General features: G+C 41.2%; 1 protein-coding gene across 1 annotated transcript; it reads right to left on the bottom strand.

Moving 5' to 3' along the window:
- Positions 1-392: 392 nt before the first annotated feature.
- On the bottom strand, positions 393-26,322 carry corin (corin, serine peptidase). The gene is made up of 22 exons (XM_036551971.1): positions 26,249-26,322; positions 25,328-25,472; positions 20,762-21,115; positions 18,882-19,092; positions 17,962-18,143; positions 15,783-15,896; positions 13,810-13,917; positions 11,463-11,573; positions 10,874-10,996; positions 10,057-10,164; positions 9,603-9,834; positions 8,805-8,950; positions 7,816-7,923; positions 6,379-6,492; positions 5,748-5,858; positions 5,024-5,147; positions 3,876-4,004; positions 3,475-3,524; positions 2,995-3,169; positions 2,253-2,524; positions 2,021-2,154; positions 393-994 (listed from the first exon to the last, which is right to left on the bottom strand). The coding sequence occupies exons 2-22, from the start codon at positions 25,446-25,448 to the stop codon at positions 812-814; spliced, it is 3,210 nt and encodes a 1,069-aa protein (XP_036407864.1). The 5' UTR covers positions 25,449-25,472; positions 26,249-26,322; the 3' UTR covers positions 393-811.

The raw sequence follows: 26,322 nt of genomic DNA, 5'->3' as shown, positions 1-26,322 counted from the left end.
ATGCTGCCTCTGTTGAACCAAGAGTATTACATGTATGTGTTTATCCAACATATCTCAATTGGATACTATACTGTATGGGCACGGGTGAACAGGATACAAACTTATCTTCAAGGACCTCTGACAGCAGCCAGTCTTGTGGATACCTCTGTATGTATCAACATAAAGATTTGTGATTGATGACTGGCTTTGGTGAATAATCAGTCACATTAAGAATCTTAATTCAGCCCAAGTCACACTTCAGAAACAGCACTCTTCTTGTGCTTCCGAGTTCTGCCAGCTTCTTAGCAGAAAGTACTTTCCACCAAAATCCACATACACACACATACACACAGATACATATATAGACACATTCACATTAAATTTGTGTGTACACATACACATGCATATGTACACACACATACGTATGTATGTGTATGCGTCTGTGTGTGCCCAGGTCATTTGGAGACAGTAGACCACAGATGACTGTTCAGTGTAATGTCAAAATAAAAGACCCATTTCCACAGTACCTGACATGTTGAGAGAGACAATAGCAACTAAGACAACTAAAGTCTTGCCTACATCCATGAGGCTCAGGAACCTGCAGGCGCATCCTCTTGGAATGGTCAGAGAACACAGTGACAACGATCAGAGACGTCCTGGATTTCCCTCTCAGGAGACAAGTGTGGATCCATGGGCAGAGTGGCACTCCCTTACTGTCCCTCACAGGAGGAAGAGGGCGTTCTCCCCATTCAAATTACCCCAAAACCCAACAAAAAGAAGAAAGGAGAGGAAAAATAATAATAAAAAAAACCTTCCAGCAGGAGTGACCTAGCTAGGCGAGATGAAAGGTGTGGAGGTAAATTTGTCTCTCAATCCATTCCACAAAGTGGGTGACGTTGCTGTAGACGCCGGGTCCCAGGACTTTGGAAAAACAGACGGATCCCCAGGAAGTGAGCCCGTACAGACTCCAGCGCCCGTCCGGTTCCTGACAGACAAGCGGACCCCCGCTGTCCCCCTGTAACACAGCATGGAGCAGAGACCCCTTGCTTTAATGTCTATATTCCAGCTTAATAAAACCAAAGTTGTTATGGTGGTGTCTTTGCTACTGTAAAATATGAAAAATGAATGACTAGATTTTCTTATAAAACTACAAAACATAATATTTTTATATTATATTCTTATAAATAATACATGAATGACTGTATTTGTTAGAAAAATAAAACAAGCACAAAGATACCAACGCATACCTTTTTATTTTAGTTCTCTTACCAGTAGTAACTCAAACCAGTCAAAGGTTATTTGGCTTTATTATCTATGGTGATTCCCCTTTATATTGTGCATACATCATAAAACAAGTGAAGAATATTTTTGTGACTATTTTCAAGTTCTTCCAAATTTGGACGAAACAAAGAAACCAAAAAAAGTTTCATGGACTACACTACACTGACTAGGTCAACACACTGCCAAACACTTACTAAACGTAAGACAGGTCACAGGCACTATAGCTGTAATTATATTACTATAGCTGTAAAAACAGAGAGCATGGGCCATATTTATAGAAAATGAACTGTCCACTCACTAATTTTGGTTCCACTAGAGGGCACTACCTAACTACATGCAATTTTGCCTGTGAACATGGGCTCACTTTTTCCTGCTGCTTCCGTGACCAGTACCACCTCTCACTATGAAGATTCCACTGACTGATGTACAAAAAAAATGACCAATTGTGCACAGCTTCACCTGCCACCTTCTGGTTGTTAGCAGTTGTGATGTAAAAATGTGAAAAAAGGGAAATGCTCAATGTTTTCTACTTGAAATCCATTTGAACTTGAAATTGGCCAGCCAATCAGAGGGAAGAGGGAAGACTACAAGCACTTAAAACCAGTGCATGACATACTTCAAAGAAACTCCCAGGCCATATGCAAAAAATCTTTTCTCTTAAAGTATAGATAAGAAAACCCTTAGAAATTTCATTTACACAAAAAAAAGAAATCAGCAGTTTTAGTTTCCACAAAATTCATGACAGACAAGGAATTCTCACCATGCAGGAGTCCACGGTCCCCGACTCGTACCCAGCACACAGCATGCGGGAGGTGATGGTCTTCATGTCAAAGTAAGACTGACATTGGTCCAGAGAGATTATCCTCACCTCTCCCTCCTGAAGCTTGAATGGCACTAACCACAGAAGAAGAGGGAAAAACTTGTCAGATGCTGCTGTTCTGGGATCAGTGATGACAACAGGCCACTTTCTAAGGCAGCTGGCTTGTACTCACTCCTGTTGCCCATGTGGCCCCAGCCCGTGATGTAACAGTAAGTGTCAGGCTTGGGCAGTTGGCCCCGGTGAGGGAGGCAGACCGGCCGTACGTAGCTGGTCTCCTCCACCTCGTGGTCCAGCTCCACCACACTGATGTCGTAATCCACCACTGCGCGGTTGTACCGGGGGTGGACTATGATGCTCTTCACCCTCCTGGTTTGCATGAAGGGCGAGGGGTGATCCAGGTTGTTGATTCCAGAAACCACCTTCCAGACATCTGCATTCTCCCGCCTAAGGAACCATTCAGACTCAAGAGTTATAAACTTCGTCTATGAGCAGTTACGCTTCATAGCTCATATAGAGTACATACAACAACTGCAATCAGCAAATACAAGTATTAATGTTGAACACATTTTCAATGTGTTCACATTTTCCATATCAAAGAGTAAGAGCATCTGGTAAATAGATGCAATGAGTATGTATCGATTCATCTATGATGTAGTCAGGTTGCACAAGTTAACTTGTGGTAGGGCTTGAATAGTGTTATGCTCAGATTTACAGGTCTGAGAGTGTTGTTAGCCTGGTCTGACACTGTTGCTCATTTAACTTGAATGGATACAATTCTGTTCTATTGAGACATAAAATGCTCTTCAGTGACAAATAAGAAAAACATTCATTGGCCTCCTGTTGCTAGGAATGTCTGTACCCCTTGGTGTCATGCTGACAGCGGCAGGAGGCAGTCCCATGGAAGAGGCGCTCACCCCTCAAAGCAGTGCGCCACAGTCAGAGCCCACTTCCTGCCGATGAGCACGCAGCCGCAGATGTGCCCGCTAGGGTCGCTCTGCAGGGAGCACTGCCATGGCCAGCGTCCAGGGCGGCTCGTTCGCCCGCCCAGGATCCGTTTCGACATGCGCGCTGCTGGCCGACGCCCGCAGTCTGAAACAGACGGAGGGAGAAAGGGAGACAGAGAGAGAGAGTCACGATGGATATGCTTCGAGCAATTATTTCCCTGGCCTTCTTCACCTCTTTAACTGGTCATTCCCCCTGCCTCCTTGATCTCTTTAATTAGCAAATGAAACTGTTGTCTTTCAAGACTTTGGATATGTATGCTTTTATGTATTTTACTTTGAAAGCATCTGTCCTAAACCACCTACACACAACTTTAGTTTGAATATGTAGTACTTTTACTATTATAAACTGGTAATGTGAACTGAATGTGAACTCAGAGAGCTAGAACATACCTTCTTTGGTGCAATGAAGAGAGATTTTCCTCCGGGACTGACAGGAATGCCTGTGGAGCAAATAAACAAAGGTGGGCATTTTCCATTTTGCAAAACAGAGTCCAATGTTTGCTATACACTGTCTACACTCCATGTCCACGTTCCAGAACTGATCACAAAACAGTGCTGTTATACTAGCACAGAGGGTCTATGAAATGAGCTATGAAAATAAAATGTGTGCCAAACATAGAAAGCTGTGGCTTCATTTCATAATATGCGGACACAACATGACACCTTTGTGAACATCAGCGGGATGCTTTTCATGTATAAGACCAGGGTGTCTCCTCAGTTCTTATGCACACACCACAGCTCTCTCTTAAACTGCGCAGCATGGCTCAGCAACACCAGCGTGAAGACCCTACCCTCTCTTCTCCAGCATGGCTTGCAGGGCCGATCCGTTCCTCTGGGACCAATCGGGACGCACGTGTAGCCACCGTCTGCGGCCCGGCTGGTTGGGCTCGTCCAGTAGCATCTCGACGGCGGTTGGGACACTGGCGAGCAGCAACACAGAGAGTTCACAAGATGAGGACTGGCTTTGGTGGCACGTGAAATTATGAGTTAAGGCTCCCTACAGTGAAGTCATAGACTATATAAGATATGGATGATACAAAGGTGATTGTTCCAAACCATTTCATAATGAAATAAAGCTGCTGGACAGTGTTTCGTAGGGCTACTAACTTCTAACATTCTCAATGTTTATGTTTGTACACTTTTAAAGTAACAAGTATAAAGTGTCAAGCTTGCAATATTCAAGGACAGCACAGATTAGGGCTGCTCGATTATGGCAAAAATCATAATCACGATTATTTTGGTCAATACTGAGATCATGATTATTTAACATGATTACTCGTTGACTTTGGAAACACCATACATTTATTGAGATTTTAACCCTTTTGCATGCAACTTATTTTATGCTATGTAGCACGTGTGTTATGTTATATGGTTTATGTTTTCATTAGCGTTATTAAGCTTCTCATAGTTTTCACCGCCGCATTTGCTATATTTTTTTCCAATCTCGTGTTCTAATTGCACTGGTGTTAGCATACACACTAAACAACTGATCAGACCGGTGTGTGTAAAAACTTGTCTTTTTAACAGTGGGTTTTCTTGCACTTTAAATATAATTCTACTGAAAAACAAATGTAAAAAAACATGAGATAAATAAAATAAAAAAAATAAATAAATAATAAATAATATATACATAAATTTCAGTAAATAATGTGGCTCAATAATTGTTTTATCTCAATTATCTTATTTTCATAATCATTGGAAGCCAAAATCGTAATTGAAAATAAAATTTGATTAATCGCCCAGCCCTAGCACAGGTATGTAGTATTCTTAATCAAATTAGTTAAATCATTCCTTTCCCACAAAATCTGCGAAACCTGAGCGGCTAGCTGAACAAGCAGGCGCCTCTCGGCCCTCGCTTGGCAGCAGTGCCTTCGGGGCACGCGACATGCACAGGTCTGCCCGTTTGCGCAGATGTTCTTCTATTAGCTACTGACCTTACCCTAAACCCATCTGCCTGCAGGCCAGACGGCTCAGCTGCGGGTGCCATTCGTCGGCGCACACCTGGTACTCGGACGCGGTCTTGTGGACAGTCAGGGCCGAGGACGTGGTGTTGGACAGAGTAACTGCAGGACGGAAGGAGACGGAGAATACAGAGCACAGACATGCAGCACAGCCCCATGACAAAATATTTCCAGGATAAGAAGAAGTAATCGCGAATAAGGGCTTAAAGGGTGATATTAACTTCTCACGGTTCACTATGAATGACGTTAAAAAAAAGTACCCAAATTTTGCAAGTGAACACTTGCTCGAGGGCTGTTGCTTTGAAATGGCTGTCCAGGGTAAACAGTAAAGGGTTTGCACATGTGGGAACTCGTTGCTCTGTATGTAAACATATGAGGTCATTCTAGGATTTCCAAATTTCCAAATTCCCAAAAGATGACAGTCTTGAGAATGTTATAACTGGCAGTTAATTCATTCTGATATCCTGCAAGTGAAGGGAAAATAAGGTTTGATTTAACTGGGTAAATGAACATAAAAAAGAAGATCGCGGCTTAATAACATTACAGTCTAATTCTAAAATAATCTAAATGAGGGAGAAACAGCATGAGCTTCATTGCTGCACATAAACCCCATGATTTGGAAGAGAATGGCGCTGTTGACTAAATGAGCGAAATGAATGGCCTCTGGTCACACTGAGATTCTGGCCGCACGGCTGTTCTCACCACAGTCCCACTCGTCCGAGCTGTCGGAGCAGTGCTTCCTGCCGTCGCACCACAGCGTGCGGTGCACGCACTCGTGATTGTTACACGCGAGCTCGTTATCGTCGCATATGGCTGCAGTAAAACACACAGGGGAGAGCGTGGTTAAAGAAGACATCGCGACAACTGTTCAACAGAGATTAGCGAAGCAACATGTTCTCATAACTGCCTCTGATGGGAGTGAAGCTTTTCTATGGAGAAAAAGACTCTTCCTAAAATACCACGTTTAAAGTTTTAATTAAATTTAATATTCATTTCTTTCTTTCATTTTTTAATAGATTTTTACTTTAAGCCATGATAATTATAACTAATGATTGGCCGTAAATAATTAAAATGCACATTTTTTACAGATAATTAGATATTACTCCATTGTAGAAGAAGCTGGGGCTCCCTGGCACACGAGGCAAGGAAGAAACTCCGGGACTTGTTGAAAGAAAGACAGGGCAGAATAAATGCAGTCCAAGGAACCGGCCAAGACAGCTTCCGGCCAGTGCCATTTACACTGTAGTAAATATCCTCCATTGCCTTTGAGCCACAGGGCCTTGGTGACTGTATTTGACCTCTCTCGCCTCGTTCCCCACGAACGCACACTTACAGCAGTTCTTCTCGTCGGCGAGGTCGGCGCAGTCTGGGAATCCGTCACAGATCATTGTGTGTTTGATGCAGGCTTTGTTGCTGGGGCATTCCCACAATCCCCTCTCCTTACAACCTGGTAACAGGAAAGGTCAGGGAGTAAACACTGGAGAAATGCTACTCCTCTTCTGAGCAAGTATCAACACTTTTTCAATATCTCACATTCATCGCCTATTCTTTACCCTCCGTATACTGTCTAATTATGCTTTAACTGACTAAAAAGTAGTCAGTTGAAGTCATGGTACACATGGTTCATGTACGTGAGATATTACATAAAACAAGTATGATCAGAACACATGACTTCTACTCTTTTGATGCCAAGCCACTTCCACTCAAGGGCATGTCAAGTCGAAATACAGTTCAGAATCTGCTAATTGTTTTTTGCCTCTCAAGTTCCTTTGAATTCACAGCACCCATTAAGATTGAAGGCTGTAATGCAATGTTTTTTTCCCCAAGCATTTAGTGCTTAACAAAGCATCACCACGACAATGGTGATGACTACAATATAATTCATCAATAATGACTGAGTTGATTCAATAGCATGGTGGGAATTTAAAATGTCTCATCAAATGCACATAATTAGATACATTTTTAAAACATCAATAATGAATGTGCTGTATGTAATGGAAGAAAGAAAAAAAATATATTATATATATATATTTTTTCTTCTTATAGATAGATAGATAGATAGGGAGAGAGAGAGAGAGAGAGAGAGAAAGGCAGCCAAGTTCCATATATCATTCATTTTTGGTGTACTGTTTCCTTTCAAAGTCACCCTGGATATAAGTACTTGCAGGTGTCTGAAAAACACAGTGACATTGACCACTAGCTGTCCTGGTCAAAAGCAAGCGAACGAGCAGCTCTCCTGCATATTAACATTTGTAAGTAGGCAGCGAATCCAGCCATTTAGCATTCTAAAAGCACCAGATGTCCTTCAGTAATATTATTAGTCTGGGTCAATTCAATTCAAAGTCCACGCAGTCCAGTGTGACTGTCTGAAGAACTTTCTTGTCAAAGTTGATTTGTGTCTCTTTCAAAGACACTCTGGCAATTTATCACAGTGTCTTTGTAAGTAAACGGCAAATCTATTTACACCAGCAATAAATCGTGTTGCAGCAATTAAACCACATGCCTGTTAGAGTCAACTATCTCAGTGCTTCAGATATTCTGGATTAGCTCTAATTCCAGTCTTCATGGGCAATGATCTTACTGCCAATCTGGGACATAACAAAAAGATTTGGGGTGAAGTTAACTGGCAGCCAGAGAAGAGAAATGGTGAGATCAGGCACACTGATTCCCCTGCTGTTATAAGATTCCCCTCTGTCCTTTATGTCAGCTGCTGGTGTGGTGGTGTGTGACGCCCCAGTCTGGTGTGCGACGCTGAGGTCTGTCTGCTCACCGCAGTTCTCTTCGTCGCTGTCGTCGTCACAGTCCATGTGACCGTCACACCTCTTGGAGGACAGGACACACCTCCCTGACCTGCACTTGAAGTGACTTGGTGAGCATTCTGTTCACAACAGAAACAGACAACTTTCATTGTAACAGTAATGTTAACATTAAGCAAATGAAATTCATTAAATTATTCACTGTAACAAGACAGAGTATATATAGCTTCAGCAAAACTGTCTGAGAGCTGGGCCTATGTGACCTGAAAATTACTTTGAACCTGGTGATTAGTAAGTTATGAAAATCAATCAATATAACAGCAGAAAATGTGAGAAGGAAGGAACAAAAAAATCCAGACCATAAACTTTATATTGCTTTGTATAAACAAGTTACAGAACTACGTATGCTGAACTCAGATTCTGTTTGCTAAGAAACTCATGAAAAACAGTAACATAATCAAATCCTAGTGCATATGACTGGATATGTCAATAAGATAAAGATCTTTTGACATTAGCAAGCCCAACAGCTTGACCTTGCACCAATTAATATGGGTAAACCTTTTCCTACTGAAGGCTTGAGAAGCTTATGGATGCAACAGCTTTGAGGTGTTTATCGTTATCCATCAACAGTTCAGACTGCAAGATCTTCTGTCTCCCTGAATATGTCTAGTTGACACTTGACAGATGCATGCTGCCAAGTTGTTGGCTGTTTCAGAGCAGGGATAAGCTATTTTTTTCAACTGCCAGGAAAGAATCATACCAGCAATGCATTTCTACACTAAGGATTAGTTAATTTTACAACCTTTGTGTTATTGTCATGAGAATTATATAATGCTTGCATGATTTCTGTGATTTAGTGTATGAAGTATGAATATGTGTGCATTTTCTCACAGTTTTCCCCCAATTGCCTGTATTCTGGTGGCATACTGGCATTCTTTAAATCAGTTAAGCTATTTTTTAAGCCACCTGTGCGGTAGTTCATCTTTGAGAAGTGACCACTGACCATCCACATCGGGATCTGGCAGCAGACAGGTTGTATTCTCCTGGCCATCCTCAGGGAATTGGGTGCAGTCTGTGTCCTCTGGCCACTGCAATCCCACAATTCCAAGTACAGACTCACACCGCTCCTTGGAGTTCCTGCATAGTGACCTGTGCAATGCGCCACAAAATAGTTATTAGTTTTTTGTCTGTTATAGGTAATGTAATTTATAGCACTCTCAAAGATACCCATCTGCGTCTGAATGATTTAGTCTAGTTACCATGGCAACAGAATCATATATATTTTTAGTTATCAAACACATGTCCTCTTATAACATTTGGTGAAGTGAAATAGCATTTTTTCCCACTTCATCAGCACAACACTTAGAGACATTAGAATAATATTGGATTTTAATATAAAAACACACTTATACTTATTTGAACACTTTTAAAGATTTAACACTGTAAAGACAGCATATTCTGTGACACTAATGAATATTGTTGTCTCTCTCTCACTTGTTCATTCCTCCTACTCTCCTCTTTTTGTGCATCCCTCTTTTTTACTCTCCTTTTTAAAAGGCTTTTAAGTCTCTCTGAACTCTCTCAGTTCAGCGTAATTTCATTTCAAACAACTAAGCTTTATTAGCATGCCAGAGAATGCATTGCTAAAACACCTCTCGAATACAGTGCGTCTTATACTGAAATTAGATCTAGAGCCAGATATCACACGTAATATAATCAAATAATTGACCATTGTGTGTGCATTGCTAATAAACTGGCCCTCTCTCTCTCACTCTCTTTCTCTGAGCAGGAACAGCTCTACCTGCAGGGTGGGACCTTCTGGTGGCTCTCTGGGTCACACTTGGGCACTAGAATGGTGCAGGCAAAGAACATGAGGTATTTGTAGCAGTTGGTCTGGACCAGTGCCGGGAAGAGAGAAGACTCCCAGCTGATAGAGGTCTCCTTCTGGGTCTGGTGGCCCAGGTAGTTGGGGAAGCTGGTGGTGTTGTAGGGCAGATTCATGCACAGCTCCAGGGTGATGGGTTCACAGCGGCCTGGAGGGACAAACTTGAACTGGTCATTACGGCACGATCATGTCCCATCTGCCTGAGCTTTACCCACAACTGCATGGGACAGCTCTCCACCACAACACTCCACATCTAGCGACACAGGTACAGGTAGCTGTATTTCAGCATCTTATCATCATTAAGCTGAGCGAAAAGTCAGCGTTACTTTAACAGTGAGAAAACCGATGCCGAATTTGGTGGCACACTTACTACAGTTGGAGCTGTTGTTGCGGCTGTCACACGGCGCATTCCCATGGCAACCGTGAGTACATGTGGTAGAGATGCAGCTCGGCTGTCCAGGACTACATGTGCTCTGGCCTGTGAAAGAAGCCTTTGAGACTCAAGCCAAAACGACACTGAAACAAGCAGTGGCCATGCTGATTCCAAACAGGCCAGGTCATAAACAGTTGTTTCTAATGACGCATTCAAATTTCAGAACAGAAGTACAGATGGTGTGCTCCCGCTTTGAACATCTCACGAAAATGTGCAGCGATTTGATTGAAATGAAAATTCACAACCCATCATAATGGACGGAGCAAACCAATAAACACAAAATCGACATGTAATTGGCGTAAAATTTGTATTTATTCATATGTGCATGTTTTAATGACTGTTCTTTCAAAAACCAGTGCACAATAAGCAAATCAACTTCTACTACGTGAATGGGTACCACACATTGAAACGCTCGAGGCCGTGATCAGAGATCAGAGAGCTATCTGCGGAAAGGACATCTTTTCATCTGGCTCTGTTCAAATGAAAAGCTCTTGCTTGTAGCGATGTTGACATGCTGGCAAGAAAGGACTGAATTCAAAGCAGTAGACTAAAGGTTAGAAGAAGAAGAAAAAAAAAACATACCTGTACTGTACTCCTGGTTTATATTCTCTGTACTCACACTGAGTGCCCAAACATTTCAGCCTTGAGTGTGTCCTGCCATATGCAGTTTATCAGAAATGTTTGGACGGTCAGTGCAAATGCAGTGGCGTCTCTATCCTGACCTACAGTGCATGGTCACAGGTGTCACACTCACTCTGCTGCTGGGTGCAGTTGTTTTCGTCACTCCCATCCTTGCAGTCGTCCTCGCCGTCACAGACGAAAGCGCCAGGGATACACTGGCCATTGCGGCATTCATGGAGACCTTGGCTCTTACAGGCTGAGGGGACACCATGCCATCATCAGCATCAAAAACAACCAAGAACAACTGGTGCAACTTGCATTTAGTGGAACAATTAGAACAATTAACCCAGTTTTCAATTAATTTTTCACCAGTCAATTCATCTGAGATTAATTAATTATATAACACTGCCCCCACAGTCTTTATATATACATACAGCATAATAGCCTAATATTAAAAAGAACAGAAACAGTGTTTCAGAACATTTTTGTTTCAGTTTCAGTTATTGTTATATAAGAAAATTTTTTAAATTTTGATGGATTATGCACATATTTTTTGAAGACAAGATAACTGAGAAAGTGAGAAATGTATATTTTTCTGTGCATTTTGAAAGCTGAATCAGTGAATAAGAAAACCAGAGACAGGCTAAACCAGAGAATTCCAGTGTGTGCTGAATGGCATGATCGTGGCAGTGTGAGAAGGAAAAGCCCAACGTCAAACTCACAGCAGTTGACCTCATCGCTCTTGTCGATGCAGTCATGGTCCCCGTCACACAGCCAGTCCTTGGTGATGCACCTCCCATCCCCGCACTTGTGCTCCTTGTCTGGGCTGCATGCTGAAACACAGCTGTAGCATGTCAGTCCCTCCGATTCCAGCACTCACATGCTCACAATATCTCATGGAGGTGTAACGTTACGGTGACGTACACCCCTGGCCCCTCTTGCGCACGCCTGTTTTGGTTAGGCCGAAAATGTACAGCGTGTCATCTGTTTTGGTGAACTGTAAGTGCTTGACATGATATTATGAATAGGAAGTTAAAGAGAGGCACGGAAACTTTTTAAAAAGATAAAAAGCCACTCATCCTACTACCAAACTAATGTTTTATTATGCATATACTCTTTATTGGATATTGCCATGGGCTTGGGATCATCTAAATCATTTACAGATCACTATTGACTTTGGCACACTCGAGGGTTCAGGTGAATATTACTGGTGTGCTGCATAGTTTCCCATTGAACATGGAGATTAACATTTCCCCACTCTCCTTGGCTTCACCGGGCCTTAATGAGAAATGTTTGGTAAACATAATAAAAACATACATACAATAAATGCATGGTAAAGGGTATTTCGTGGGTGATAGAAACTGTTTCTATGAAAACAGTCTCTTGCTATTGACAGGTTCATAGCAACACTAACTTTGTGTTTTATGTAATCAGTGATTCACAATAAGTACGTAGACAATCAAGCTCCAACGGCAACACTGGAAAAAGCCAATGGATTTTATTTGGAAACAATTCCATAGCCAAAAGAACATAATGTGGTGATGGCAACAGAGAGTCTGCCTCCCATTCATGACCATGTGCGCAGAAAACATTCCTGAGGGGCCATGCCTACGTAATTGTCATGGCTCCCTAGCCCTTTCCTGTTTGCTCTGAGCCATATATCTGCTCGGGCATGGGGTTGAAATCACTTGCACGCTATTTCCACTGTGACCTAGGAAACCAGTCCAACAACTGCCCGGGATTACACCCTAATGCCTGTGCGCTTAGTAAGGAAAAGTCCTTCTATTAAAAGTGTAAGCAGTTGTTCCCTACCCCTGTTGCGTCAAAAGGGAGGCATTATGGGAGCTGTAGTAAAAGTGGTCTCCCGCTCATCAACTTATCTGTGCACATAGACATTTATTTAAGGCAAATTTAAATTTTGCAGATCTGATAAAAGATCGTTGTTTTTTTTGCTTTTAAACCTTTTTTGTTTGCGTAACAATATGTACTTTTTCCACAAAAAAACTTGCATTGCTTTCATGAAGCCATATCCATATTGAATAGAGGTGTTACACTTTCCCTACACTGGACAATCTGCCCATCAGCTACATCTCACCTCATCATAGAGATCCAGAGTCTGGACCCATGTATTTCAGAACTGAGGGGCTCTTATTTCTGAGTGCATTAATCACATTCAAATACCATTAAAAATATCATCATAATGGTTAGAATGCTATTTGCATTTAAATAAGTATAATCATGTTCTCTGGGTGACAATATCCAAAGACCCCAAAAGTTATGGTGGAAAGGCTGTAGATGGATTTTAAAAAACTGGTCAATGAACCTGCTGGTACTCACTTATTTGATCACGTACCAGATTCATTGAGAATGTGTCATTTATGTCAAGACAAACATCAATCTGAGGGTGTCTCTACCACAAATTCATTCTACTGTGAATGTCTCAGGAACCATATTATAAGAGTAATTCCACAGCTGGCCCAACCTACACTGTTTTTACAAGAGAGACAGTGAATGACATCACCTATGAGGTTAACAGTGGGTTGGGATAGTTAGCCAAAGGCATTATTTTCAAAAAAAAGATTATATTCCCCTCTTTCAGCAAAAAAGGATTGACAGACAGGAGGAGACTGGATGGGATCATAGCTCTATGTAGTCTTGTGCTGTGATGAAATCCTTTATTGTTGGTCTTTGCATTATGCCCCATGTGCAGTGTACTCCTATGACAGTACCAAAGTGAGCACTGCTATATAAAGACAGGATGTAAGAAACTGCATGTGTACACCAGTGACATGGAATTATTTGTTACTTCCAAAGCGAGTAGCAGAACTAGAGTAGGAGGAGTGGGAGGTTGTTACCAGGCTAAAACACTGATAAATAACAAGTAAGCTGGCGCTGATGAGATGAAGGGTTTCCCCTCTCCCGCTCACAACTCCCACACGTTTCTCCCCCAGAGGAAAGTTCCTGGGATTTTCATTGATTCCTGAGCTAATCTGCGGTGGCCAACTGCGTCACCTCAACACGGGGCGTGGAGGGGGTGGCTGGGGGCCAAGGAAGCGAAACGGCACTCACCACAGCTCTGCTCGTCGCTCAGGTCCCCACAGTCATCGTACCCGTCGCACACAAAGCTGGGGCTCAGACAGCGTCCCGTCCCGCACCGGAACTGGTCGTCCTCGCAAGCTGCAGATGAGAGCACGTTGGAGCTGTGCTGTACAGACCTCAGGAGCCCATTTACTGGGCACACACAAAACCACCTTCGCCTCATTCCGTTTCCTGTTTGAGGTGCAGCTTGGTAAAACTGGAGAGAGCCAGCGCAGCTGACTCATCCAATGCATTATGGTCAGACTTCTGTGAGAATTAATTGGAAGCAGAATCTAGCAAACAGTAGGTCTTGCTTAGCAACCAAGAAAAACGGGTGGCTCTTGCGGACATGAGTAACCTCTTTTAAAGTTGAGTTGGGGACAGTGTACATTTCATGTGGGTTCAATCACTGCCAGCGCAAAGATTTGTTACACTGGACAGGCTAATAGGGAAAGCGCAGGTTCATGTCCGTCATAAAAGGTCAGTCATTTTTTTACAATGAATTGAAACCATTTCCCATGAATCTAAGGGCACAACTGATTTCCTTCTCCTGTTCCTGACCGTCTCAGGGAAAAAGAGACCGCTTGGCTGCAGCTGCCTTACACTCTGAAATCTAATCGGTGCAGATATTAAAAACATTAACACATAAATGGACCAGGCCATATGTCACAGACAGAGACCTGTCTGTTTTGAATTTAGGATATACAGTATGGCAGGACACAGAGGACAGCGAGCATTCTATTTTAATATGCCCTTGTGGGTCACGATATTTATACTCCATTTTAACTGGATTTACTGGGCGCCTTGACCTTCTCACTAATCAGACAGAAGTGCTCATATGAACACTTGTATCATAAATATTAAATGCAATAATTTGACAAAACGAGCCCCTTGCAACTGCAACACTTACCCTGCCTTCACCTGTAATTAGGGAAGGACACATTTTTCAGACTGTGGCATGTCTGGAGAGGGCAGTTAAATGGAAGAGAACAATTTTACTTCCCTTCAAAATGTACTTCACTTCAGACTTTGTTTCACCTCAGACTTCACTTTCACCTAAGTTTTTCCTCCCTTAGATGGCACAGATAAATAACTATAAAAGTCCGGGTGTTAACACAGTCATGGGCCATGATTCAGTCAGAGTTAATATTGTGGGCAGTAATCAGTGTCCGTCTCTGTGTTCTGGCCAGGGTCTCAGACAGGCTTTGACTTGTTCCCCCAGCTTCAGCCCCAGTGACCTACGTGTTTGACTTTTCACACCAGCATCAGGGATGATATTTGCCATTTGGCAGGGCCTCCCAAACTTGGGAGGCTATGGAAAGTGCCGGGGTTCAGGGTTTCAACCGCTGAAATACAACTTGCGAGGTGTTTCAAAGAACTGCCCAGCAGCATGTTCCAGTTTGGAATGCTACATGTGGTGCTCAGTGCTGGCATAGTCGACTGGCAAGTGAACACACAAAATAATTATAAACAATTATAGCACACAGAATGGCATGTGACATCTGATGACAGGAAAATTGGAATTTACTTCTAATGTCAACCTATCAATCGCAAAGCTGTCAAGAGCAGCTCCCACTACACCACCACATTCACAGAGACAATGGTACGCCAACAGCGTGTCATTTGGTTTATGTAAGATGAAGCCCACAGAACAGAGCGAGTATCGGCCTAAATGTTATTCAGTTTACACTTAATTCTCTCCAGATGAGAGAAAGCTGTCGGTAACCTCCATTTAAAACTTAAGATAAATTTACCAGGTGAGGGTTTTGTTTTCTGACTCATTTACCTACAGACAGAAGAAAAAATAACCATCCCTCTGAGTTTTGACCATATCAAAAATGTCCACATTTAGTCACTGGCCTTGAATGAACCATCACTGTTGATGGACGGTGACTGTTGTACTGAGCCTGTTCTCTGGGTAAGTTGGGAGACAAAGGAAACATTTGCAGTAGTTGATTACTTACTGCATTCTGCCTCATCGCTCCAGTCATCACAGTCGTTGTACCCGTTACACACAAGTTTCCTGGGGATGCATATTCCCGTGGCACACAGGAAGTGATCTCGTCCACCACACAGAGCTGGAGAACAGAACAAACACACCAAACGATTTAAAGTTGGTGTATTTAAAGAAAAGTACAGGCAAAAAAAACAATAATGCAGCAATTAAGGCTTTTTCAGCCTGACCTTTCCACCTGATAATGTATTTATTACATAATTTGCCTAATTATATCGAATAAACAGGCTAAATATTAATTGTTGTATTATTCAAAGACATGCAGTAACAATGTATATGTCTATTGAAAGATTCATATTAAATATGATTGTGTTTGGGACTAGGTGAATTTATGAATGTGAACCTGACATGCCACAGTACATTACAGCTACAACTCCTGGAACACCTGGAAACTCCTGGTGTATGACAACAGGCCACAAAAATTCATAATCGCAGACAATAACTGGTTATTAAAAGTACTGTATTTTAAAATATTATGGGTTTAATAGGGCCCAGATGCTGTGTACTGGAAGATATTAATCTTGTTTGAATTACTCTACACATAAGCAAGAGAATGGACAAATACAAAATGACAAGAAAGTCTATTCATTTTAATAAAGTGGCAGGAATAACATATTTTTACTATTAAGAGATATAAAACTGAATGGTCTTCGCTGAAGGAATAAAGTTGACTTCACATGTGAAATGCTTTGAGAACTAACCATAACATTCTGTTCAATTTACATTTTAACAATTAAAGACAGCACAGCTAAGACAAAGCAACTGCAGACTGATTTCAGACCTCAAATAGGAACTGAGAGATACTCTCAAAATTAACCTTCAAAAAGCCTTCAAAAAACAAATCCTCTTCAGAAGGTTATGAGGAGCCAACAAAATCCAGAAAACAAATGTGGCAAGGCATCACTGACAAATCTCAAGTGAAGCAAATCTGAAAAGAGTTTGAATTTCATGCTGTGACCCATTCCCTAAATTCGTACTGCTGTACAGGGTAGCATAGAACATTTGTGCTTTAGAGCCAACAGAACATGTGAAAGTAACATGAACATAGAGAATGTAAAAGTCACAGGAATATTGTGAAAGCTCTAGAATTTGAATACAAACTATATGTTACCAAAAAAGAGAACATAGAGACTTTCACACCCTTAAACCATCTTTTGAACATATACATTGATTTTCATTGTTGCCCAAGAAATCTTGCTGTGCATGTCCAATTTCCATTTTTCCATGAAAGCCCAAAGGTGCTTCAGGTTCTTTGCTAATTTGTGGTCTTGCTATCATGACGTCAGGCTTCAAAATTAAGAAAAAAAAAACACAAACAAAAACAAATAGGCATGAAAGACCTGAGTCAACAGTATGATTGGAGACCTCTCCCCACATCAGAATGTGTGGCCTAAAGCCATGGGCACTCTGTGGTCTGGTAGTTGACGTCAACAGACTATTTCTGAAGACAGCCGACAGATTTGTGGTGGAAAAACAAACTGGCTAATTCAATATGGTTCAGGCACCTTTCTGCCTTGCCACCATGTGAACACATTAGAGTTGGATATATAGCAGAGGTACATCATTTAACTTTTTCACTTTTACTCTCCTCTTTTCAGATCTTAGGTGCTCCTAAATCCAACATCAGCACACAGATAACAGTCTTGCTTTCCAGTATTGGCACACTGCGACAGCCTTAAGAAAATCAACCCTTTCACATAGTCATGGTTGCACTGTAATGGTAATGCACAGTGAACACATGTTTGATATCAAGTGTTGATTACAGGAATTGTCTAAGAGCCCATTATGTCTGTTTGGCTTCAAAGCCAGTTGATCCTTGTTGGACCATTTCATCTTTTTGCAACCGGCCAACTGTTGTGTGTAGCCACAGTCTTGACAGACATCCCCTTGTAGTAACCCGATATTGTAATTGATGTGTCATTACATGACCTCAGAGCTAAGCCTAACACAACACAATCCACCACAATGCAACTCATTCAAGTTGGAGTTTTCCCACATACTGTAACATTTTGCTTAAATACTTGCACATGGCAAGTACTGGACCTTTTTCATTCTTGCTGCTTGCTTTACTGGCATCTGATGGCATGCGTTTCTCCCTGCAGAGCCTCACGTAGCAGTGCGATACTCACAGGGCTTTCCTTTGACGTGTTTGGGGCTGTAGCACGCCGTGGCACTGTCCCCTGTGGTGGAGTTGTTGGTGAACTGTGAACAGCGCAGGAAGTCCGGCCAGGAGGCGTTGAACATCTGCAGGACGGGCTCGCAGCCCTCCTTTGCAGCCTCGCAGAAGGACATGCAGGGGAAGACAAGGTGCCTGGGGCAAATGGAAAGAGGGGTCTCAAGGTTTGAGATCAACACATTTAGCGCTTAAGTTAACAGAGTGATACAGAGTGATAAACGACCCCGGCTTTGTTGTTTGATGGATTGTTTGATTGTTGATCACAACATGCAGTAATACGAAAATATGATCAGCGGAACATCCAAAATACATCTTATGATTACAATTAAGATATGTGACTGTTATTCACTATATTCTTATGCACAACTGTATTAATCAAAGCTAAAATCTCGGAGTCTATTTAAATATGGCTACCTCAGGGGTGTTGTCTGGTGAGAGTTGATGTCATTAGGAAAAGCAGGGGAAGCCTGGGCTGGGCTATATATATGCCTCCTGTTTTTCTCTCTGTCCACCCCAGGCATTAATAGAGAAACTAATTTCAGTGCTTCAGTTTATTTTTGGCACTTCAGCAAAGTGACTCTTGGATTCTACTGACTATCGAACTTGCCTCTCTCTTCTGAATACTGCACAGCTATGCCAAATATGATGAGGTTTCTGCTTCCAAAATTAGCCACAAAGCAGACGGACAGAGCAAGGACCATCACTCAAAATCCACACTGGGCACATAACTTTTAACTTTCGCGCTGTAGGTCACCACACACCACACCAACTTCCTGTAATCAATTCACCGTGCTGCTTTGTGGGTGGCGGGATCACATGAACACTACAAGGAGCCAAAGGCCTTGGAGGGGCAAGTGTCACCTGCTGTCATACCTTTCCTCGCCTTCCGTGATGCATTCTGGGAGTGCCAGGCTGCAGCCGAACAGCATGATGTGGCGGTAGCAGCTGAGGCGGTTCAGATAGCTGAAGAACTTGAGGAACATTTCCACCTCGACGCTCTTGACGATGGCGCTACGCGATGACAGGCTGGTCTGATTGTAGGGCAGCATGTGACACTGGCTCTCACTGATGTCTGAGCAGACATCTGGAAGCCGAAATGAAAAAATAAGAGTAATGTGTTTCACAAATGTACTTCCTGTGCAGGACACCTCTCTGAGCACCATGGTGTGCAAGGTGAAATGCAGTAAAATAAACTATGGAACCGATATCAAATATTACTTATATCAGTACAAACATACTAATACTAACCTCATAAACCAAATACATTTTCACAACATTAGTGTATTTAAAGTTATATTTAACCCAAATTTTATGCAAGACAAATTCAATTTTTATTACAATCAATATTATAAACTGAATGGCAACACAAATTGTTCTGGAAAGCTCATACTAGTATTATACAGTGTAATACATATAATTTGTTAACTTATTAAATACCTTTATAAAATGCCTCACATTATGAAGTACCTCTAATAATATCTTGTAAGTTCAAGGCAACTGTAAAGCTTATATTACTTCTGGTTATCTGAAGTGCCTGAAGTGCTCTTATGGGTATCTTTTGTGTCTGCTTGAAAATATAATTCACAGAGCACCACTACTTGCCTTAATAGTCCTTGGAAATATGATATTTTTTATGTATTTCCATAAGCATCACCACCCAAAATAAAATGACCAAATTATTGAAACACATCCCCAAATCATTTTGTGTGTTAAATTGGCCATGATAATGGTTCCTCTCAGTGGGTCATAGCTTTGAGATTCAATAATTCAATCTGCAGTATAACCAGATCATAACAAAATATGGGAGAACCATCTTTGATGCCGAAAATACTGGCTGTCTAAAATCAGGACATTTGCCTGAATCTGGGGCGCTGCCTGATAACATTAATTAATTCATTTAGACAACATTCCAAGTCTGGAGTTTGTAATTGATCCTGTAAAGTTCATTTAAAAGAAAGCTTTACCTTCTTGTAAATAATCGTTATTGCCTTGTCTGAGAGGTTCATTGTAATTCCCAAGATATTGCCACCTTCACAGCAGTGAATGATTCAGGAATATTTGCTTAGTGATTTATCTTTATAGTGTTTGGATCGTCCCGTGGAAGCAGTCTGATCTTGTGCTCTCTGGGGAGGTCAAAGCTGTAGGACAACTGTAGCACCATATCAGAATTCTAGTCACTGTCTCTATCTTTGCAAAGGACATGCACTGAAAATATAATGCAACCTCCACATAACAATAATTGCTGTTGCTATAGTTTCCATCAACAGAACAGAGTACAACAAAAAAGAAAAGCAAATTTCAAGTAAACAGAAGAATTAAAATAGTAAAGAAAAGTTATTGTTTTTTTTTCCCCAAAAGGAAAGGTCATATGGATACAGATAGCTGTAAAGTTTTACACCAGAAAGTGGAAAAACAGAATTGGTAACTTGGTAGCATTACTTTATTACTTTATCAGGAAGGTTCTTGTATGAAAAAAACAGCTGAAAATAGTTAAATGGACATCTGTATTGGTAAAATTCAAAGTATTTTATGACAACAAGATTAAAGAGTAAAGTTTCATCTTGCTAAACAAATTACTGAATGAACCTGTATTTCAACTTCATTTTTAGGAATTGTATGAATGCAACCTTATGTACATCTACCATACTGATAGAGACCAGGTGTTACAAGGCAGCAATAACCACCTGGGACACACAGCAGTTTGTGACCAGTCAAACCCACAGCTCACAGCTCCTGCTTTCCATCTGCCTTACCCTGGTCTGGGGAGGGGCTGACTGCCTGCTGGGGGGTGGCTGGTGACAGAGGGCTCAGCGTCGACAGCGATGTCACCCAGTCCGGGACGCTGTTGGAGGCCTCACTGGGGGTGGTGGACAGGGTGGGGCTTTTGGAGGAGTTGTCCGAGCGGGGCTTCCAGTGGCCCATGCCCTGGCTCGTTTGGTCGCGGCTGGTGGAGAGCAGCACGGACTGGCTGTTCAGCTCCGTCTCTGCGGTCGTCCCCGGCGATCCCGTGCTGAACACGATGAAGGGAATGTCTGTGGTAAGAGCACTTTTGCTCGCAGGCAGCGAGTCTGTCTCACTGGACTCCAAGAAGCCATTTCCAATTATACCTGTTTCCAAAGGAGAAAAAAAAAGAAATCATACTCATTACTTACTGATAAAACACTTAAAGAAACAGGGCAAATGGCAGAATTTGGCAATGATTTCTTTGATCATGTTTCTGACGGAAATGCCTCCATTCCAAAGGCTTTTTTTTCCCCAAAAAACAGCCAATACAAGCAATACAGCTACAAATACTAACAACTCACACCAATAAACAGACACTATCACAAATCAGAAAAAAGGAAAAAAGTTTGGACAAATGTCTCAAATCAACTCCTGTAAAGGTAAATGTTGGTCATCTTCAAGAAGAATTTTTCTACCTGGAGACTGAGATTCCACTGAGTGCTCACTTCTGGTTCTCCCAAAATCCCACTATATAAAACTAGGCCTGGGATATTAAAAGTCCATAAACACATTTGCATATTGGATGTGTCTAAATATAAATATTCCGACAGCTGTGTCTAAAAATGCCAGTGACCATAACAAGATTTATAAATACCACAACATGTACGCCTGAGAAAAACGAGGTCTAGCTGACAGGATCTGTTGAATTACTCATTATTTTAGCCGGGGTGTCTGTTTTTATGACACATTTAAAGTCAGCTTGTTAAAAAGTTAACTGCCTTAGATGTCTCTTCTTCCATGGGCATACAAGACTTCAAAACATGACAACAGTATAGTCATTAGGATCTGAGGTGCTTCCTACCAACTGCTGGCCAAAATTCAGAGCACAACAACGAACTTGTTACTCTTTAGCAACTTAATCTGTTTTACTATCCTGTTTATTTAGACAGTGAAATCCTGAACTGGACTGATCGGTGCTTCCCATTATTGTAAGCATCAAAAACTTCTATATCTGAAGACCTCCTGCAACATCTGTTTCACAGATTGCAAAAAAATCAAATAATGCAAAGTAAGCAAAGATGTTCAGCCTATGATCTCTGGTTGATGAATGAATGTCCATCACTGCCACTTCAACAGGATGAAGAAAAGAGAAGAGCCCATCTGGGTGGGGTTGCCATGATAAGATGGTTAAGGTGCTTCACTCACAAATGGAGGCAGCGTCAAGGGTTCAGTATCTCCTGGGGGGCAGCATAGCTGCAACCCTGAGTAAGGTATCCATTTCATTCAATAATGTTGAATCAATTCAAGATTAGAGCTGAACATGACAGGACTTACAGAAGAATGATAGCATCCCACCAAAAGAAAAAAAAAACATGCTTCCATGAATTCACACATATTGACACAAACTTTAGAGTATATGTGTGGTCTTTGAAAAGCTGACTACATGAGGCCTGGTTTACAGCATGATGGGTTTCATTGGTGGCTGTAAACAAAAGTGGATATTGCTGTTGTAAGGAGAACAGGAATGCACACCGAACAGCAGGACATGCCTTTAGATGTTGAGATGCATACTCCTCTGGGAGAGGAGGGTTTGTGGGGGTTTTTGTATTCCTCTTCCAGTAAACTGACCTCTCAGTCCCTTCTTGTTCAGACCCACAGCTGTTGAGCTGTAAATTCATTCAGGTTTATGGCCCACCAAACAAAACAAAAAACTTAGCTTTACACCCCTATAATTTCACAATAGCAAAAACAGGGGTAAGGTCTGTGTAGTTCATTTATTTCCTAAAATGAGAAGCTTTCTTTTATGTACATTTCTATGGGTTTTCATTTCTTTTCTACATAAGACTGGTGGAAATATCCTTGTTTTGTGAAGAAATTTGCCTCCCACCTCTACATTTTCCCATACAAAGCATCTGATGATAGGGAGCATTTCATATTTGAGTGTACAGTTGAATAATGTTATGAAATGACAGAGTAAACACAAAACATTTGTTCCCCATGATGTAAAAAACAGTGTTGGCGTGATAATGTCTTATCCTAATGTGTGTGGAAACTACAGAAGCCATGAGTTTTTTCAATGACCTGGGTAAGGCACACTTCAGCAGTCCAGTCATTACATAGCTTTTCTCAATAAACGAAGTCATCATTAGAACATTCTAAACAAGACAAAAAATCACAACTGAAAGTACAACCTTGATGAGGTAAACTAAACTATATACTACCATATAATATCATCTACTATATAAACTAATTTCATCCTCACATTGTAAGTGCACCCTAACTTGCCTGTAACATTCGCTGCTTCCTCTCAAACATGGCATAGTTCTGCTCTGTGTTGCCTTGGGAATATCGACGTGCTCTGCGTCATTTTTTGAAAGTTTTGTGTTTGTGCCGTGTGTGAGTCACAGCACTCTTGTGACATAATTAGATATGGGGAGCTTACATTCAAAGCCTCCAAGTCAATGCCATCTGTGGATGACAGCAAAGGAAATGGGAATAAAAAAAAGTTGCTTCAACAAAATAATGACACACAGGATATGACAAATATGGTCATTACATGGTATTATGGGTTTTTCATTTTGATAAACAAAGAAGTTTCCTGCATGTACACCATCAAGGTCAATGCAATGTAAAAATGTACACATAGAGGAATGTGTTCTCCTTTGAAGGTTGTGAGAAAGATTGTCCTAAAAGATGCTACGGACACACTGGCTTCCATAGAGATCCATCCGAAATTCAGCAGGAGAAGGAGAGGCATGTACTACCTTTCTAATTCACTGATGCTAAAGGCAGCCAAATGTAGCCAAGCTTGTCTTTAAATCCTCATGTTGTTGAGATGTAGCTCTGAATGTTTAATTCATAAATATCAATTTTATTATAAATTGTCAATGCACCAGGCCACTTAATTACAGGAGATGTATAAAAGAAAACACACAATATTTGTCTCTCACTTTTCACCACTGCATATTCCTCGCCACCAATGGGATAAAAATAACACATTATAGTATAGAACACATATGATTGGGATGAGTCATGCAGCGTGAGAACAAAGTACATTTGGTTATTCACGTCAATAAACTGCTCACTCTTTTTGTGTCTATAAAAAGCTCCTTCACTGTTCAGCTCTGTCATATTAAACTGTGCCTCTATGAGGATGTCTTCCATTGTCAAATGTTTTTAACAGTAATTAAATGAGCACACTTAACTGTGTTTTACCATCAGATTTAAGGGAACCATTTCTGAAATCTCTCGTTGTCACAACATGCAACTTCTGTGACTTAATGTATGATAGATCTAATGGCATTGAAAAGAAAGCCCAAAGTATGCAAATAATGAATTAGATGATGAAATGGAATCACAGACACGACAACGAAATAAATGTCAGTTTTGCTTTCTTTGCTTTCTCTTAGGAGCTTGAACTGTCTACAAGTGACCTCAACAAAGATTGTGAAATGATTTTGCCTGTATATGCTGATATATAGCAGTCATTCCGCTAGAACATATCTGCACAGCGATATTTGGTTGTCACTTCTTTCAAAGCCTAAGTAGAGTTGGAATATTAAATCCTGCACATTTTCTACCACCCACCAGAGAGTAGGAGGACAAAAAGGATGACTCCAGCATGACAAAGCAACATAACGCTGATGATATTTCAGTCAAATGCGTGTTTAATCTCGATACACTCACTTCCTGACGCACCACGTTTTTTTCTCCCTTTCTATTGAAGGAGGGAATTTGTCTTGCTTGTTGTCTTTTTTTCCTTTCAGTGTAGGTAGGTCTAGCATATTATGGTGGATAGTTTTCTCAAAATGAAGAAACATCCATATATGTATGCATATGGGTAAAACAGATGATTTGGCAGGTCATATAAATTTTATTAAGCTGGCACCTGGTAAACTGCAACTACAACTTCAGCAATTTTTGTTAGACAGCATGAAATTACTCAAATCTGTACCTGTTTACAGGTTCTCCTCTGCAAATACTCCACAGCTAGCCTCACTTCACTTGATCCACCCTAGCACATCCACCCCAGAAGCACTGCCACTTGCAAGATGCAAGGCTTATTTACAGAAATCAGAATGGGAGTTGACTTTTAAGTCCATAAAGTCCTCAAACTCTTAAGAGTCAATGCATGACACCAACTACACTTTCCTTTGTACCACCTGTCATGAACTTTTGCATGTAGAGCTAATCATATGAAAAAAACTTAAAATAATAAGATAAAAATAAAGTTATATTCAAATATACTGATTAAACTCTCCATGATAAATCACAGCAATAAACTGGGATGTAAAACAAACAACAGCACATTATCCAAGTCTTACAAGGCGTACACATGACACAAAATTGAACCAGTAACAAACAGGCTGACTTACCCACAAAAGCCAGGAGGATGACCAGTAAACAGATGAGGGCACATATACACGGGATCAGGATGAACAGAAGGAGCCGAAGGTACTTGGCAGATCCCAGTTTCTGAGAGCAAGCATCCCCCATATTGTCTTCATCTGTCCCCGGCACCTGCTTCAGACAGCAGCGTGATGAGCACCCGGCACAGAGTTCACACACAACTACTGCAAGGAAGGACTGGAACAAGCGGATAGGCAATCAAACTCCGCTGCCCCAGACGTAATGTCAAATGCCTTGAGACATGCTACGATCTATGAATGGGCAGTCAGTGCACATAATTTTAGTACAGGAACTGAACTGGTGAAATTCACGGTGCGATTTTATTTCAAAGGATGCAGTTAAGAGGTAAATTATTCTGGAGGCAGGAGTCGAAATTAAACAAGACCTACTATGTGAACGGTAATTGAAAGATACAGAATAAGGTCAACTGTGTTTTATTGAAGTCGAAATATATTAAATGTCCCAAAAAAATAAGAAAAATAAAGAAATGACATCGTATCACTCATCAACCCATTCATTTCGTTAGACATTAGAATACTGTACGACAGTGTTACCCTACTTTACACAGAGTCTAAACACAATGATAACATATAATAATAATAATAACAATAATAATAATAATAATAATAATAATAATACCAGGCTAACACAGACCGGCAATTATTCTGAGCAAGGTAAAACAATTCGTAACAAAACATCGGCTATGCTGGTAAAAACATGCATATTGATTGGAGCAAGTGAAAACATCACTTTAGTTTAAACATCTTACCTGGCAGAAATGCCACAGCTACAAACCTTTACGCTTTCACTCGTTTTGATAAGAATAACCTTCAATAAGGCACCGAAGGGTAAACGCGGTAAGCCAAAGAGGTTAGTTTAAAACTTACATTGAAGAAGACTTTTGCGAAGCAGTAAAGGGCATGGTTTGCGTTTCAGCAGAGGGTAACCAATGCCTCTCTCC

This window comes from Megalops cyprinoides, chromosome 18, assembly GCF_013368585.1.
Source record: "Megalops cyprinoides isolate fMegCyp1 chromosome 18, fMegCyp1.pri, whole genome shotgun sequence".
Classification (NCBI taxonomy): domain Eukaryota; kingdom Metazoa; phylum Chordata; class Actinopteri; order Elopiformes; family Megalopidae; genus Megalops; species Megalops cyprinoides.
The sequence above is the reverse complement of the archived record's forward strand: the minus strand, read 5'-3'. Positions and strand labels throughout refer to the sequence as shown.